The following is a 14587-nucleotide window of genomic DNA, read 5'->3' on the forward strand; positions in this document are numbered from 1 at the left end:
TAGATTTGTTGCACAATGAATTTGTTGCAGAAGAAATTACTTTCAAATTCAGTGTACAGCTTCATAAATTACCCAAAGAGTCATGGATATTGTCTTTCCAGTACTCTGGATATAAAGTTACTTACTTTAAATTTAAGCTTATTTTTTTTCCCTTAGTGAGGAAACCAGAGGCAACAGTGGCAAGGAGAAACTCCCTGAGAAGATATGAGGAAGAAACCGTGAGAGGAATCAGGTTCAAAATGGCAACTTTTATCATCCTTAATATGGATTCTGACAAGTAAACATTGTATATTTACCAGTAAAAATTTCATTATGAATTGTTACACTTACAGTGTCTTGCAAAAGTATTCATCCCCCTTGATATTTGTCCTGTTTAGTTGCATAACAAGCTGGAATTAAAATTGATTGTTGGGGGGTTAGCACCATTTGCATTACACAACGTGTGTACCACTTTAAAGGTGCAATTTTATTTATTTATTTATTTATTTATTGTGACACAAATAATAAATAAGATGGACAAAAAACAGAAATCTGGAGTATGCATAAATATTCACCCCCTTTCATATGAAACCCCTAAATAAGAACTGGTCCAAACAATGCACTTCATAAGTCACATAATTAGTTGATTAAGATCCACCTGTGTGCAATCAAAGTGTCACATGATCTGTCACATGATGTCTGTATAAATCAACCTGTTCTGGAAGGACCCTGAATCTGCAACATTACTAAGTAAGCAACATGAAAACCAAGGAGCACTCCAAACAGGTCAGAGACAAAGTTGTGAAGAAGTATATATCAGGGTTGGGTTATAAAAAATATCCCAAACTTTGCATATCCCAGGGAGCACCATTAAATCCATGCTCCCCTGAAAAATTTTGAAATTAGAGACTTCAAATGGTACATTCTGGTGTCATCTATGGCTGACTTAGGCACAATTCAACATCATTAAATTTGCTGGGTTTTTTTTTTACCTTGTCAAATATGAAAGGGGAAAAATTTACAGGGAAAAATTAGATCTGAAATGAAAACACTCTGTAGCATGCCTCTTCATTTTCTAGTTCCAGGATGCCTGGAACAGAATCAAGGTCAAATTATGCAACAGCACCATCTAGTGAACAGCACCTAGAATGTGATTTTATGTATGGTTGTGAATGGCAGTCAGTCCACACAGCAAAACCTTTTATTTTCACTGCTGGGTTGAGTACCAGGATAGTCTAGACCTTTAAATTACAATATCTCCAATATAGGGGGTGGAGCAATGAGTGTGATACCCGTGCCCAACCATTCACACTCACATTCACACCTACGGTCAATTTAGAGTCACCAGTTAACCTAACCTGCATGTCTTTGGACTGTGGGGGAAACCGGAGCACCCGGAGGAAACCCACGCGGACACGGGGAGAACATTCAAACTCCGAACAGAAAGGCCATCACCGGCCACGGGGCTCGAACCCGGACCTTCTTGCTGTGAGGCGACAGCGCTAACCACTACACCACCGTGCTGCCTGTGATTATTATTATTATTATCATCATCACCACCACTGTTGTTATTCACTGTTGTGTTGGTGGAATCTGCGATGCCATGTTCTGCACTGCGCTGTGAGGTGAGTCGTGCATGTAACCTGATTTAATCTGAACCACTGAGTGAGTCGTCTTTTTTTTTTTTGCAACATTTAAGAGTGCACAATACTCATTTTCATTATGGTCTGTACAGTAAGGTGCACAGTGAGTATACAATACATGAAGAAAGAACAATAAGAGAAAGGAGGTAAAGTGTCTTCAGTGATTTAGTACTCAGTGTGTCTCATGCATGACACACATCACTGGCAACCCCAGGTTTCAGAAAAAAAAAGTCATTTCCTGTTTAAGTCCTATTTATTTATTTTAAAAAAAAGGAACACACACAAGTTGCTTTTAGAAACTGTATCTGTGATTTCTGATAATAAAAAGGAAAACAGCTTGTCCCTCCTGTCTACATTTTGAAACTATAAGCAAATTACAATTTATGTTTTATTTTTAAATTTTCTATTGATGTAATATATAGTGCAAAGGTGAGTAATGGATAGTTACCTGTTGTTTCTGACCAGGTGGGTGGAGCACAGAAGCACGGCAGGCCAGAACTGAGTTCTCAAAAACTCTTTTTTTTTTTTTTTTAGCTTTTCACACTCTCCCAGCCACACACACACACACACAAGTGTTCTGGTTGGGGAGAGAACTCCCTTTCTCTGCTCTCTCTCTCCTTTTAAAGGGTGCGGTCACTGGGGAAGACACACAAACACAGGTTAATTCCCATCAGGTGCAATGATTCCACCACTTACCTTCCCTGACTCCACCCTCCATTCACAGACCGACACTTGGCCATGCCCCCGCTGCCACATACCTCCACAGCCCGACTCAGGCTGGGGCGCCGTCCGGCCTGTAGCCGACTCCCCCAGTTAGCGGGCTGGTGACGTCCGAATAATTAGGTATAAACCTACGATAGTAGCCGGCCAGCCCCAGGAACTGTCTCACCCCCTTTTTGGTCTTGGGCCTCGGGCAGGCCGCAATCGCTGCTGTCTTATTAATTTGGGGACGCACCTGCCCATTGCCCAAGTGGAAACCCAGATACCGTACTCCCACCCACCCAATCGCACACTTCTTCGGGTTGGCTGTGAGACCCACTCGCCTCAGTGACCTAAGGACGGCCCTTAGGTGTTCCAAGTGCCACGGCCAGTCATTACTGTAAATAATAATGTCGTCCAAGTAGGCGGCCGCGTAGGTGGCGTGGGGGCGGAGGACCCTATCCATAAGCCGCTGGAACATAGCGGGTTCCCCAAACAGCCCAAAAGGAAGTGTGACGAACTGGTGTAAGCCAAATGGCATGGAAAAGGCCGTTTTCTCTCAGGATAGTGGCGTCAAGGGGATCTGCCAATATCCCTTTGTCAAATCCAGTGTCAAAAAAAAAAGAGCCATGCCTAGTCGATTGAGCAACTCTTCAATACGAGGCATTGGGTATGCATCAAATTTAGACACTGAGTTGACTTTTCTATAGTCCACACAGAACCGGACCGACCCGTCGGCCTTGGGAACCAAGACTACTGGGCTGCTCCAGTCGCTGTGGGACTCCTCGACGATGCCCATTTCAAGCACGGCCTCAAGTTCTTCCCGAACCACCTTTTTTTTGTGTTTGGGCAGTCTGTAAGGGCAGCTGTGCACTACTACCCCCGGGGGCGTCTCACTGTGGTGTTCTATGAGGTGGGTGCGGCCAGGCAGTGGCGAGAACACGTCAGAAAATTCTGTATGCAACTGGGCAACCTCCGTGAGCTGGGTCGGGGAGAGGTGGTCTCCACAGGGGACCGGAACAGTGGGCGATGTCAATTGTCTTTTTTGAACCTCTGACCCCAGCTCCGCCTTCTCCGGAACCACCAACACCAACGCCACGGGGACCTCCTCGTTCCAAAGTTTTAGTAGATTGAGGTGGTAAATCTGTAACGCCCCACCCCTGTCCATTCGTCTCACCTCATAGTCCAGTGGTTCTCAACCTTTTTGGGGTCCTGGACCCCCTGCATATTTTTGATCGACCCTGAGGACCCCGCCCCCCCCACCAGATTGATGATTCCCTCAGCGTCGCGGTTCTTGGCCCTCAGCCACCGCCAGCAGGCATCCCGGAGTTGCTGGCCAAACATAAGTATGAAATCTCAATGAATATAATATATAATTAAGCAATAATATAATATAATAATTATGTAATTAAGTCTTGGTTTTATCTGTAGAGGCAGATGGGGTGTGTGTGTGTGTGTGTGTGTGTGTGTGTGTGTGTGTGTTATCAAAGCAAAGCATCCTCACTTCTGTTTTTGTGTCACTTGGGTGTGGTGTAGTGAGGTGTGCTGTGTAACTGTTAGTGAGACACTTGCACTTGTCTGCCACTCATGAGTTTCTGTAACCTGGGTTGAATAGTGGCAACAGCTGTAATGATACTTCTCTCCAGTTGAAGTCTGTTCCTGTGTTTGGTCTTTATGTGTGTCAGAGCTGAGAAAGTGACCTCACACAAGTATGTCGGCCCAAATGGCTGCAACTGGTAGAGAGCCTCTTTTGCAAGCTCTGGGTACTCTTTCTCCACACAGCACCAAAACTGTGTCAGCGATGTCTCTGAAAACTTCAGTCTGAAGCCACTGTCTGAAGACAGGTCAGTGAGGCTCTCATGGAGTTGCTCTGGTGCTGTATCCATGCTGCTGTGCATGAACGGCCTGCGTATCCAGTCAAGTCTAGTACACATGTCCTCAATGTCTGGGAAGTAGGATTCAAACTCAGCTGTCAGTTTGGCCAGGTGCATTTTTACAGTTTTCAAAATGTTCTGCTTCATGTTCTGTTTCATGTCAGCTATCCAAGAGTTAAGCTGAGGGAAATTACTGACATCCCCCTTTTCACACCTTCTCAACCAGAGGTCAGTTTTCCTCATGAATGCTGAAACTTTATCATACATCTGAAGAACAGTTTTGTCATTACCTTGCAAGCTTGTGTTCAACTCATTCAGACGGCCAAAAACATCAGTGAGGTAAGCCAGGTGAGCCAACCAGGTCTGGTCTTCAAGTTGAGCAGCCAGAGGATGTCCATGCTCTGAGAGGAAATCGTGCACCTGCTCTCTCAGTTCAAATAGTCTCTGTAGTGCTTTCCCCCTTGATAGCCAACGTACGTCTGTATGTAGCAGCAGCTGATGATGGTCACTGCCCATTTCCTCGCACAGCTTGTGGAACAGTCTTGAATTGAGAGGTCGTGATTTAATGAAGTTAATCACTTTCACAGCGTCTGTCAAAACACTGTCCAGTTCTGGGCTCATGCGTTTGGAAGCCAATGCTTCTCTGTGAATTATGCAGTGCATGCCTTGGATATCGGGGTTTACCTGCCTGATGCGAGAGACAAGTCCGTGGTGCCGACCTGTTATAGACGCTGCCCCGTCTGTGCATACATGCGAGCAGCACTTCCAGTCCAACTCATGCTCTGTGAAAAAAACAATCAAATTAAAAATGTCCTCACCCGTGGTTTTATCGGGTAGTGGCTTGCAGAAGACGATGTGTTCAACTATATCGTTGACTGTGTCATCTTTGAAACGAGCAAACATGATCAACTGGGCTTCTCCATTCACGTCAGTAGACTCGTCTAACTGTAGCACAAAAGATCCCGCTCCTTTCAGTTTGTCGGTCACCTGCTGAACAATGTCACCAGCCATCTCATCCACCCTGCGGCATATAGTGTCGTTAGACAGCGGTACTGACCGGATTGCATCCGCGGCTTTTTTATCCACCATGGTTTCAGCTAGGATAGGTTCAGCTGGTGCAATTAGCTCCTCGGCAATCATGTACGGCTTTTTAGCTTTGGTGACAAGCAAAGCTACCTGGTAAGAAGCTTGGAGGGAAGTTGCTGAAGTCTGACTTGCGGCGCACATGTGATTTTGCGCCCCCTTGAACTCGGACAATTTTCGCGTGAAAAAGTCTTGCCCACTGATGATTGATGCCTGGTGCTCAGATGCCGCTGCATGTGTGCCGGTTTCATGGCATGGTTAGAAAGCACCTCTCCACATAAAAAACACAGAGGCTGCTGAGGGTCCGAATCAGTTGCAGTAAATCCCAACATGATGTATTCTTCTTTATACAATCTCTTTTTGCTCTCTGTTTTCTTTTTCTTTTCCGATAGCCCAGAGTCTGCTTCGTCCGAAACAAGCAGTCTCTTTTTTAATTTGAGCCACCTCTCCACCTTGTCAAGTTCAAACGTCTCTTCTTTTTCTTCTTCTTCTTCGTGTAACTGTGCTTATCATCTGCTTTGTTTGTAACATTAGCTTAATTTTGAGCGCCAACCGGAACCTTGCAAGTTAATGAGTTTTACCACATCAGCTTCCTGCAAATATTTTTATATATCTTATATTTTATATATTATACAACTCTGTAGTTTAGCGAGATAAAGGTCTCAGTCACATATTAGCAAAATTTTTATTTTTTTTAAAGATAATTTTATTTTCACGGACCCCTTGCAATTACACCACGGACCACTAGGGGTCCGCAGACCCCCGGTTGAGAATCACTGTGTCGACATCCCCGACTCGCCATGTGACCTCAAAGGGTCCTTGCCACCTGGCGATCAATTTGGAGCTCGACGTGGGCAACAACACAAGTACTTTATCTCCCGGTGTGAATTCCCTAAGGCGCGTGCCCCTGTCGTACAGATAGACTTGATGTTCTTGGGCCTGCTGCAAATTCTCTTGGGTTAGGTGCATGAGTGTGTGGAGTTTGGCGCGCAGGTCGATAATGTATTGAATTTCGTTTTTGCTGGTCGAAGGTCCCTCCTCCCAATTATCCTGTAGCACATCCAGAATGCCATGCGGCTTATGCCTGTATAATAATTCGAATGGGGAGAAGCCCGTGGAGGCTTGTGGGACCTCTCGCACTGCGAATAACAGGGGCCCGAGTCATTTATCCCAGTTGCGTGCATCTTAGATTACAAATTTTCTAATTATGTTTTTGAGGGTGCGATTAAACCATTCGACTAAGCCATCCATTTGTGGGTGACAAACGCTGGTGCGGATAGGCTTAATTCCCAGTAACCCATACAATTCACGCAGTGTGTGTGACATAAACGTAGTGCCTTGATCAGTCAGAATCTCTTTGGGGATTCCGACTCGGGAGATGATGCAGAAGAGTGCTTCTGCAATAATATGTGCTGAGATATTGCGAAGAGGCACTGCTTCCGGATATCGCGTTGCATAGTCCACCAGAACTAAAATAAAGTGATATCCTCGTGTTGACCGATCTAATGGCCCAACGAGATCCATCCCAATTCTTTCAAATGGGGTCTCAATTAATGGCAGATGGCGCAAAGGCGCTTTTGGAATGGCCGCGGGATTTACTAACTGGCATTTGCGGCACGCCGTACACCACCTACGGTATGGACATTGCCGCGAATCCCTGGCCAATAGAACCGGGCCATTATTCGGGCTAGTGTCTTATCCTGCCCCAAGTGTCCAGCCATGGGATTAAAGTGAGCCGCCTGGAATATAAATTCCCGGCAGCTCTTCGGGATTAAAAGCTGTGTTATTTGTTCCTTAGTCTGAGTGTCCTGCGTCACTCAGTATAATCTATCCTTAATAATGGAAAAATAGGGGAAAGACCAAGTTATGTGCCGCTAAAGACAAGGGGAGATTAGCACTATTATGGATTGACTGGTATCATTTGTCATTCTCTTTATCTCAGCTATCTAAAATTCACTTACCCCCCACAAGGATCCCTTTCTGGGTCAGGATAGAAGAGCAGCTAGTGTATCCTTTTTCGGTGGAGGTCTTTCTTTCACAGACTGATAGGCCGGTCCCCTCCCAAGACCCGGTACTGGCATTTGCCAGAGAGTCGTGAAAAATTGCACATCAAATAACAAAAACCGATCCATATTTATCAAGTAGATCCTCCATATGGCACAACAAGAAACTGTTAATAGAAAAGAAGAGTTTCTTTTGGGATAAATGGATTAGGTCTGGTATTCATGTTCTCGAGGATGTGATGGGAGATGTTGGGTTCAGATCATTTGATCTCAATGGCAAGCTATGAGTGGGTCACCTATAAAGTGGCAGGGAGGGAAGATATATTCAACGAAGTATGGGGCCCTTTTCTAGCTCAATTGCAGGACATGAATGAATGATATTACCTACTTCTGCATAATGCTTTTTATGGTTCAGGTACAGGTTGTGTATATGATGTAGACTTCCTAGGGTGTTGTGTTTTTGTTTTTTGGATTTATGTATTTCTTAGTATTTGTCTGACCAAAACATCAATTAAAAAAAAGGAAAAATAGGGGAAGGATGGGGTGGCATTTGGCTGGAGAGTTTGACCATCGATTACTCTCACTTGGTCAAACGCATGCTGCAGAGTCTTGTCTCGCGACTGCTCTAACGGGAAATCTGCGAGGGAATCCCCGAGAGAGGGAGGAGCCTGTGGCTCCTCACTCTGATGCAGTGATGTAGATGGCTCTGTGACAGCTGCTCCCACCAATGCCACTCCGGGACCTCCCCCCGCTGAACTATGGCAGGCCCCACTGTTCACTAAATGCATCATTAATTCCCGAAATCCCGGCCAATCAGTCCCCAAAATTATCGAGTGGGTAAGGCGAGGATTAACTGCCGCTTTTACTCTAAATTTTTCCCCTCAAAATAGAATGTGGACCAACAATAAAGGGTAGTTGTGAACATCCCCATGCACACACAACACCTTCACCAATTGTGCTCTTCCCAATGCCTTGTCTTGCACCAGGCTTTGGTGGATTGAGGTCTGATTACAACCGGAGTCCACCAAAGCCTGATACGTATCCCCTTGGATACTCAGCGGTCTGCGATATGCTCCGGCCCGATCAAGGGCGGTCCCTGGAGCGTCGGGGATCCAAACCACTGCACCCACCTCCATCGCCGAGCACTGATGCTGGAGGTGCCCTGGTTCCCCGCAGCGCCAGCATACCGGCCCAGGCTCTCTCCCTGCACAGGTCTTCCGGAGATCACTCACCTGGGGGGGGGAGACAGAGACAAGGAAGTAGGAAATGGTAGTGCACCACGGGTGTGGCGGGCCGGCTGGGGTGGAGCCGGCCCCTGCCTCCGCGGTGGGGAAATGGGGCGAGGACAAGGAACAGAGGGAGAGGGAGAGAGAGAAGAGAGGGGAGACATGCTGTCCTGCCATCAGAACGGCCACCATATGGTCCTCCACCAGCTCGATGGCCTGATCCAGCGACGCCGGGCGATGGCACTGGACCCACTCCGCTGTTCCTGCCGGAAGTCGGGCGACGAATTGTTCCAGCGCCACCAGATTGATGATTCCCTCAGCGTCGCGGTTGTTGGCCCTCAGCCACCGCCAGCAGGCATCCTGGAGTTGCTGGCCAAACGCGAACGGCTGGCCGACCTCCTCCAGGCACAGCGCGCGGAAGCGCTGCTGTTCCGGGGTGCGACCCACGCGTTGGAGGATGGTCCTGCGGAGGTCTGCGTAGACCAGCCGGCTGTCGGCAGGGAGCTGTAGCACGGCCAGCTGCGCCTCACCCATTAGCAGGAGAAGGAGGCATGCCGCGCGCTGTTCCACTGGCCAACGCCACGCCTCTGCTGCCTGCTCAAAAAGAGCGAGGAAGGCTTCGGGATCGTCATGCGGACCCATCTTCGTTAGGGTGAGGTGGGGAGGGTCCACGGTGGTGGTGATCGGGGACCCTGCTGACACGAGCAGGTGCCGGAACTCCTGGCGATCTTCCTGTTGCTCCAGCACCAGGGCTTCGAACTGTTGTTCCTGCTCCTTCTGGAGGGCGATCAGCGCCTGGTGCTGGCTCTGTTGGGTCGTGGTAAGGGCATGGACCAGGTCCTTGAAGGGGGAGGACTCCATGTGGCCGTTCCCTTCTGCACTCCTTCCCGGGTTTCAGCACCACTGTTGTATCTGACCAGGTGGGTGGAGCACAGAAGCACGGCAGGCCAGAACTGAGTTCTCAAAAACTCTTTTTATTTTTTTAGCTTTTCACACTCTCCCAGCCACACACATGCACACACAAGTGTTCTAGTTGGGGAGAGAGCTCCCGTTCTCTGCTCTCTCTCTCCTTTTAAAGGGCGTGGTCACTGGGGAAGACACACAAACAGGTTAATTCCCATCAGGTGCAATGATTCCACCACTCACCTTCCCTGACTCCGCCCTCCATTCACAGACCGATGCTTGGCCACGCCCCTGCTGCCACATTACCTTAATTTCTTTTTTCACAAATTGTTTGATCAATATATTGACCAATCAATAAAAAAAATAAAAAATATAAAAACCACACACACCTCACTGCCATGCTGTCAGTCTCCAGTAAGTAACAAGTTACACCTGCAGCGCATTAGTATGTATGTATGTATGTATGTATGTATGACATACTTTCCCTGTGTGACGTATTGCCTGCATTATACAGAGATGGGAAATAAACAATCCACACAAACTCCTTCCTCACCAGGTAAGTTTTATTTTTTTCAAGAAAATTTTGAAAGTTTTATACTGTTTTCCTCAGTAAGCATTTGAGTTCAAAAGGGAAACTAAACATCAACTCACAGAGACATAAGAGTCAAATGAAACTGATTTAAACAAGTATTTCATAAACATGGTCCTGGAGTATGTCTCAAATCAAACTCATTTTTGAATTTTTTTGATAATAAAAAAAAAAAAATGTATATAAACAAACAACTCTGATTCCAAAAAAGTTGGGACAAAGTACAAATTGTAAATAAAAATGGAATGCAATAATTTACAAATCTCAAAAACTGATAATGTATTCACAATAGAACATAGACAACATATCAAATGTCGAAAGTGAGACATTTTGAAATTTCATGCCAAATATCGGCTCATTTAAAATTTCATGACAGCAACACATCTCAAAAAAGTTGGGACAGGGGCAATAAGAGGCTGGAAAAGTTAAAGGTACAAAAAAGGAACAGCTGGAGGACCAAATTGCAACTCATTAGGTCAATTGGCAATAGGTCATTAACATGACTGGGTATAAAAAGAGCATCTTGGAGTGGCAGCAGCTCTCAGAAGTAAAGATGGGAAGAGGATCACCAATCCCTAATTATGCGCCGACAAATAGTGGAGCAATATCAGAAAGGAGTTCGACAGTGTAAAATTGCAAAGAGTTTGAACATATATCATCATCTACAGTGCATAATATCATCAAAATATTCAGAGAATCTGGAAGAATCTCTGTGTGTAAGGGTCAAGGCCGGAAAACCATACTGGGTGCCCGTGATCTTCGGGCCCTTAGACGGCACTGCATCACATACAGGCATGCTTCTGTATTGGAAATCACAAAATGGGCTCAGGAATATTTCCAGAGAACATTATCTGTGAACACAATTCACCGTGCCATCCGCCATTGCCAACTAAAACTCTATATTTCAAAGAAGAAACCGTATCTAAACATGATCCAGAAGTGCAGATGTCTTCTCTGGGCCAAGGCTCAGCCTGCAGTCCAGATCTGTCACCCATAGAAAACAGTTGGCGCATCATAAAACGGAAGATACGACAAAAAAGACCTAAGACAGTTGAGCAACTAGAATTCTCCATTAGACAAGAATGGGTTAACACTCCTATCCCTAAACTTGAGCAACTTGTCTCCTCAGTCCCCAGACGTTTACAGACTGTTGTAAAGAGAAAAGGGGATGTCTCACAGTGGTAAACATGGCCTTGTCCAAACTTTTTTGAGATGTGGTGTTGTCATGAAATTTAAAATCACCTAATTTTTCTCTTTAAATGATACATTTTCTCAGTTTAAACATTTGATATGTCATCATATGTTCTATTCCAAATAAAATATGGAATTTTGAAACTTCCACATCATTGCATTCCGTTTTTATTTACAATTTGTACTTTGTCCCAACTTTTTTGGAATCGGGGTTGGGTATATTTTATATATATATACACACACAGTGCTCAGCGTAAATGAGTACACCCCCTTTGAAAAGTAACATTTTAAACAATATCTCAATGAACACAAACAATTTCCAAAATGTTGACAAGACAAAGTTTAATATAATATTTGTTTAACTTATAACGTGAAAGTAAGGTTAATAATATAACTTAGATTACACATTTTTTCAGTTTCACTCAAATTAGGGTGGTGCAAAAATGAGTACACCCCACAACAAAAACTACTACATCTAGTACTTTGTATGGCTTCCATGATTTTTAATGACAGCACCAAGTCTTCTAGGCATGGAATGAACAAGTTGGCGACATTTTGCAGCATCGATCTTTTTCCAGATTTTTCTTCAACAATGACCTCTTTTAGTGACTGGATGCTGGATGGAGAGTGATGCTCAACTTGTCTCTTCAGAATTCCCCATAGGTGTTCGATTGGGTTCAGATCAGGAGACATACTGTACTTGGCCACCAAATCACTTTCACCCTGTTCTTCTTCAGAAATCCAACAGTGGCCTTAGATGTGTGTTTAGTCATGTTGGAAAAGTGCACAACAACCAAGGGCACGGAGTGATGGTAGCATCTTCTCTTTCAGTATAGAGCAATACATCTGTGAATTCATGATGCCATCAGTGAACTGCAGCTCCCCGACACCAGCAGCACTCATGCAGCCCCACATAAGGACACTGCCACTACCATGTTTCACTGTAGGCACCATGCATTTTTCTTTGTATTCCTCACCTTTGCGATGCCATACAGTTTTGAAGCCATCAGTTCCAAAAACATTTATCTTGGTCTCATCACTCCAGAGTATAGAGTCCCAGTAGTCTTCATCTTTGTCAGCATGGGCCCTGGCAAACTTTAGGCAGGCTTTTTTGTGCCTGGGCTTTAGGAGAGCTTCTTTTGTGGACAGCATCTATGCATGCCATTCCTCTGCAGTGTACGCCGTATTGTGTCACAGGAAATAGTCACCCCAGTTTGGCTTTCTACTTCTTTAGATAACTGCAGTGAACTTGCATGCCGATTTTCTTCAACCCTTCTCATCAGAAGACGCTCCTGTCGAGGTGTTAACTTCCATGGATGACCTGGACATCTCTGTGAGATGGTTGCAGTTCCATCTTTCTTAAATTTTTGCACCACTTTTGCTACGGTATTCTGACTCATAAGTAAAGTTTTGCTGATCTTCTTGTAGCCTTCACCTTTGTGGTGTAAAGAAATTATGTTCTTTGGGGAATTCTGAAGAGACAAGTTGAGCATCACTCTCCATCCAGTCACTAAAAGAGGTCATTGTTGAAGAATGGAAAAAGATTGATGTTGCAAAATGTCACCAACTTGTTCATTCCATGCCTAGAAGACTTGGTACTGTCATTAAGAATCATGGAGGCCATACAAAGTACTAGATGTAGTCGTTTTTGTTGTGGGGTGTACTCATTTTTGCACCACCCTAATTTGAGTAAAACTGAAAAATGTGTAATCTAAGTTATATTATTAACCTTACTTTCACATTATAAGTTAAACAGATGTTATATTAAACTTTGTCTTGTCAACATTTTGGAAATTGTTTGTGTTCATTGAGATATTGTTTAAAATGTTACTTTTCAAAGGGGGTGTACTCATTTACGCTTAGCACGGGAGATTGCTCTAAAACAACGAGGGAGGCTCAGCCTCCTCTAAAAATGACGAACATCGTGTAGGATGAATTGCGCTAGGCTTATGTTATAGCCGACCTTCTAACATTGCTATTTCAGATCCAGAATCATAGAAATATATGTGCTCAACCCAACTACAGTGCGAAATCATTCCATTATAACTTTCCCCATTTCGCCTAATGTGTGCGTGAGTTTTTCCCCCTCGTGACAGCGCGATGCAGCCCAGCCTCAGTGGACTTCAATGGCATTTGGGAGCTATGCGTTTTTCAATCTCAAAATGCAAGATGATGATTGGACAAATACTGCGAAAACACCCGCCCACAGACTCCCACGGACTCCCAGCCTCAGTGGACTTCAATGGCATTTGGGAGCTAAGCGCTTTTCATTCTCAAAATGCAAGACGATTATTGGACAAATACTGCGAAAACACCCACCCACAGACTCCCAGCCTCACAGTGGGAGGGACATGGCAAAGCTTTCCGCGAGGAGACTGGTGATTGGTGAAAGCGGCCGGATATTTTCTTTGATTGACAGCTCGCTTCAAATATAGACAGGCAGCGGTGAATTTCAGTTCAGTCCCATGCGAATTCGCAAGTGCTGTGGTGTATTGTAAGAGATCAGCTTACATTTCGATTTCATTCATTACATACGGTTTCTACCAGCTTTTTTAGTTTGTATATATTTTCATTGTAAATAAAGTGTAAATATAGTGTTGTCAAGTTTGCTATCTTAGTTCCAGAAATTTCATTTATTTGAGTGACTGAACTTGAACTTGAGGGGGCTAGTCAGCTAGCAAGAAAGCTGCGCACGGATGCCGAGCATTGTTGATTTAATTTTGGCGAAGCCATTTGCCAGTCTTCCTTTCGAGGAAAAAATTAAAATTAAAGAGCAGGGTAGACCAACGCCTCAAATTGACTTGGTGAAAAAGGTAGGGAATAATACTTGTTCCTTTCAGCTCTCCTGGTATGAGAAAGTGAATTGGCTAACAGCAAGTGACCCACATCAACAACAGTAAATAGGCTACTTTAGTAATATGTCATGGATGGACCAAAAATATAGAATCTATTTAAAATGTTTATGCGGAGTATATTATATTGGAATATATATATATATTTCTGGATATAAATTAAACACAGCTACAATTTGGAAAACATTTTTAAACAAAAACATAGCCGAGAACATTTCACACTACAGACCTGGATTAAAAGTGAAGGGTTATCAAAATTGTCAATAAAACATTTCTCAGTCAAAATAAGTAAAATATAGGGAAAGTGTCATTGAATGAAATGTGTGGCACCCAGCTCTATGTTTGGCTCCCCAAGGTCAGTGCTTGTGCCTATTCCAGAACACTCTGCTGTTACTGCTGAGGTTCCTGACAAAGAGCTGCTTTCAATAATCAATTTTTAAACAACATGCCACAATTTTAAAATATAAAATGTTAAAATATACCCCCCCAACACCACCATCATGTATATTGGACAGTAGGCTAATGGGCCAAAAGAACCTGTTATT

General features: G+C 44.5%; 1 protein-coding gene and 1 long non-coding RNA gene across 2 annotated transcripts; both read right to left on the reverse strand.

Moving 5' to 3' along the window:
• Positions 1 to 59: 59 nt before the first annotated feature.
• LOC132865983 (uncharacterized) lies at positions 60 to 2391 on the reverse strand. The gene is made up of 3 exons (XR_009650533.1): positions 2071 to 2391; positions 331 to 389; positions 60 to 194 (listed from the first exon to the last, which is right to left on the reverse strand). It is a non-coding gene; the product is annotated as an uncharacterized LOC132865983 (long non-coding RNA).
• A 1229-nt stretch (positions 2392 to 3620) lies between these two features.
• On the reverse strand, positions 3621 to 5291 carry LOC132866633 (SCAN domain-containing protein 3-like). The gene has a single exon (XM_060899426.1). It carries the CDS (start codon positions 5282 to 5284, stop codon positions 3878 to 3880), a length of 1407 nt encoding a protein of 468 aa, XP_060755409.1. The 5' UTR covers positions 5285 to 5291; the 3' UTR covers positions 3621 to 3877.
• Between the last annotated feature and the right edge of the window lie 9296 nt (positions 5292 to 14587).

Source organism: Neoarius graeffei, chromosome 18 (genome assembly GCF_027579695.1).
Source record: "Neoarius graeffei isolate fNeoGra1 chromosome 18, fNeoGra1.pri, whole genome shotgun sequence".
Classification (NCBI taxonomy): Eukaryota; Metazoa; Chordata; class Actinopteri; order Siluriformes; family Ariidae; genus Neoarius; species Neoarius graeffei.